We start from the raw sequence: 4176 nt of genomic DNA, 5'->3' as shown, positions 1-4176 counted from the left end.
TAGATTTTTGTTTTAATTGAAATAAATATTCGGAATGAAATAGCAATCTAAAGTTAATAACATTGCTTTCCAAAGACAGAAATCGGGTAGAAGTTGTGTATAAAGACCCAGATGTATTGAAAGTTAGAGAACTTTGTGTTATAATTTCATAAAATTTCGACCCACTTGAAAAGGTAAAGTCTTTATTAAAACAGAACACCAAAAATTCTGTTTGAGCACAACTAATTCCATTGGTTTGGAAAAACCCATTTGTTTCGTCGTTGCCATTTGGTGTACATTGACAGACATCTGAGATCTGGCCATAAACCACAAATAGGATTAATACCAAAATTGAAATGAATGGTTTTGCATAAAACATGATTTTGTAATTAAAGTTGTTTAAAAAATGATTCGTATATTATTGTTTCAAAAATAATAAGAATCTTAAATTAATAATCGGTTGTTTTTTTTTATTTATATATTCATGTGTTTCATTTTTAAAAATTTTCATTGTATTTTAAGAATATTTTAAAAATAATTTTTTTTGTTGTAAAAAAATCAAATTAATTATTAATTAAATATAGCTCATTTTTAACACAAAGCAAAATTATAAAAAAATATTCAAAATTAAAAAATTTTGGAACCATTTTTATATAAAAAAATGAAAACAAAAAATATATAACTTTTTTTAACTTTTCATTGTTATTTATTATTAATTAGTTATAATTGTAAAGTAAATCAATCATCATTTAAATATAGTTGATCGATAATAAACATAACAATAATTAACAAATACAATACGATTATAAATTAACAGTCATTAATTTGTAAAAAGTTGTTATTTTTTTATGTTTTTTTATCATTTTTTTCAATAATTATAAATTTCAAAGATAAAACAAATATTCTAATTATTTGTATTATTCGTAGTATTGTATTTTAGCAGAATAACAATCAAAACCCAAAGATTATTATACCTTTTCTGTTTCTATATGTTGCTTATTTGCTTCTTTTTCAATTTCTATTTGCATGTTAACTTCTGGTTCATCATTATTTGGAATATAAAGATCATCAGATTTCGTTTCAACATTTACAGAACACAATTTTAGATCTTTTATAAAAAACAAAACAAGAGCATAAATACTACACAACACATAAGAAACAGCAGAAACACCAACAATTACTGCAGTGGTTATAAGATAAGGAAAGTCGGGTGAAATCATTTTTTGACAAAAATCTCCATTTGTCAAATTAAGTGATTTTGCAAGACAAATGGTGTACTTTTCTTTAATTTCACAGTCAATTGGTGTTTCTGGAATTTTTGTCACCAATGGACAATCAATAAAGTATTCATGTTGTAAATCTTTTTCTTTGGCAACAATACAACATGAATTCTTTTTGTCAATTTCAGTATATTTATATTAATATAATCAATAATAAAATAACATATTTGTTTAAGATATAAACTTAAACGTACTTCAATGTTCTTATTATATATAGTAATATGTAAACAATTTATTTTGGTTAACATATATTTGGAAATATTTGCAAGTACAAAAATATTTAAGTTAAAAAACAGACCATACGAATTGAAATTTCGATGTATGTTTTTTATACATAACAATACAAACTTCAAAGATTATTATTAGAAATAACAAAACAAACATCTTTTTCAAAATCAATTCTTTTTTGTATATTAACATCATCCCATTTAGTTGGTGTTCTAAATGTCACAGACACGGCCCACCCAAATAAAATGAAAGAAAAAACTGCGAAACACCCTCCTGCTGTGATTAAAACAATTTGTGAACATCTATGAACATTGTCAACATATTTTACATACATCATAACAAAAGGTGGTAAAATAAATGAAAAGATATATATAAAACATTTTTCAACCAAACCACCATCAGTGATTTTCGAAAAAAGCGTTGAATATATAAGCCCCATGATCATAATTGAAAATGTTGTAACAAATAGAATACATCCAAACACAACTGATATGATAAACAATACATTTGATGAAACTTCTCCCATTACTTTTAAATGATATTTTCGATAAACTTATTATATTTTAAATTTTAAATAAATTGGTTTTTTGAATCCCTCTTTGATTTATTTTAATAATTAAAAATTTATAATTATATAATATAATAAATATAATTTTATCTATCAATAAAAACAATAATCACCAAAATAACACCAACATTAATTAAATTAACATTGGTAAAATTATTGTAAACATAAATTGTTTTTAGTGCTCATAAAAACTGGATTCAAAAATATGTTTGACACATAGTAAGTTCTGTCATTATTTTTTTAATTTGATTTTTATATTATTATTATTAAATAAATATAAATATTGATATTACATGTTCACTAATATGTAAGCCATAAACTAAAATTAAATCAAATGTATTGTAATTTAATTGAATAATCATAACGATTTTGGTTATATATCACTCGTTAACATTTTAAAAATTTTCAATGTTTATTTTTTTATGTGTTTTTTTTCAATTATTGTTTAAACAAAAACGATAAATACTTATTATATCAACTGTTGGTATAACATCATTTTATAATGATATTTGAATAATTATTTTAGTTAAGCTAAACATAAGTCAGTATAAAGCTATTGTTTGAATACAATAAAAATAAAATAAATATTTAAAAAATAGAAAACATAAAGAATTAGCAGGAAAAGTTTAGTTTAAAAAAAGGTTTTGTTTTTCAGAGGTTTATGAAATCACAATCCTAATTCTTCTCGTCACCATTTCATAACCAAAATGTTCTTTTTTCTTATAAATTCATTTGTTATAATACAACTTTTTCATCAATATTTTTTTTGGAAAAGCCTGGCTTGTTTTCAAAACTTATTTTTATTATAGTTAAATCTAATATTTATTGTCATAAGTTTAAAAAAATTGGATTGTTCCAAATAGTGCTTCGCAGTTATTTAACTGAATTTTAACTGATTTTTTTTCCTGAAAAAAGACGTAATTATTATTGAAAATAACGTGAAAAGGGTTTTATCAAATTGCTTTTTTTATATAAGACAACAATTAGGAAAAAAATAAATGGGAGCCGTATAAGATAGATTTACCGAAATCACACTTTTGAAATTAATTACATCAACATTGTCTATAATATGGTTAACTGATAACGTGTTTACAACAATATTAAAAATGAAAGAACTAAAAATTTTGAACCATAAAGTAGTTTAACAAAAAATATTAAATTAATAAACAAAAATGTTTATATTATCCAAAACAAATAATTGGTAATTTTCATGATTAAACAAATCATCTAAAGTTTCAATATAGGGGCAGTCTTTTAATGTTATCTGGGGGACAAATAAATAGCAATATTTTTATATAAACATCACATTAAGTAAACCGCAAAAAATAAACAATTGGGATATATCTTTTGTACAACTTCTCGAAATATTTTAATAATCTAAAAGGTACCAAATAAACTTTAAATATAGACTGTAGATTTATTCACAACTTGTATATTTTACATCATAACCTCAAGTTTAATTGATTCATAAAAAACATAAAAAGGTTGTTCAGGCAAACAATTTACAATCAATATATACAATCACCATCACATTATAATTTATACAATTTTGCATATTACATTTAAAACTTTAAACCAATTGTTAAACATGACATGATACAAAAACAAATAAATTGAATACATATTATTCTTTATTCAATATAACTTTTTATATTTGTCGACATTTATTTAACATTACTTTTTGAATATTTATTTTTAAGGCTCTTTGTTTATAACAGAACAAAGATGTTCACCAACTTCAAAACATTTGTAATAACCAGTTTTTTTATGAATTTGGCAAAATATTTAAATTTTATGATCTGAACTTAAGGAGTAAAGACTAATCAATCGTTAATTGTAATTATTCATTTATATTTGAGTTGTTGTTTTCAATTTGAATATATAATATCAACATTATATTGTATAAAATTTGTTTAAAATTATATGATTCTCGTTATTTTTATGATCATTCAAATTTATGACGTACCCACAAAATATAATTAGTTCAACACAAAATGGATAAACAAGCTATATCATATGGATTTACATACTCAGGTTTCACAACTCAATAAAAGAATTAACAATTTTTGTTATTTTGATTCAATTAAAAATTCATTACAGTATGGAGAGAAAGTAACACCA

At 22.2% G+C, this 4176-nt stretch overlaps 1 protein-coding gene across 1 annotated transcript; it reads right to left on the bottom strand.

Annotated features, from left to right (window-relative positions):
- Positions 1-2: 2 nt before the first annotated feature.
- Positions 3-358, bottom strand: EIN_136690 (Hypothetical protein; the record flags this gene model as incomplete). The annotated part of the gene is made up of 1 exon (XM_004185283.1): positions 3-358. A coding segment is annotated over one exon (356 nt), but the record flags the coding sequence as incomplete, so codon positions are not given.
- Positions 359-4176: the final 3818 nt, after the last annotated feature.

This window comes from Entamoeba invadens (assembly GCF_000330505.1).
Source record: "Entamoeba invadens IP1 unplaced genomic scaffold scaff_1105074726609, whole genome shotgun sequence".
Lineage (NCBI taxonomy): Eukaryota > Evosea > Mastigamoebida > Endamoebidae > Entamoeba > Entamoeba invadens.
Note: the sequence above shows the minus strand (reverse complement) of the source record. Positions and strands in the feature narration are given on the sequence as shown.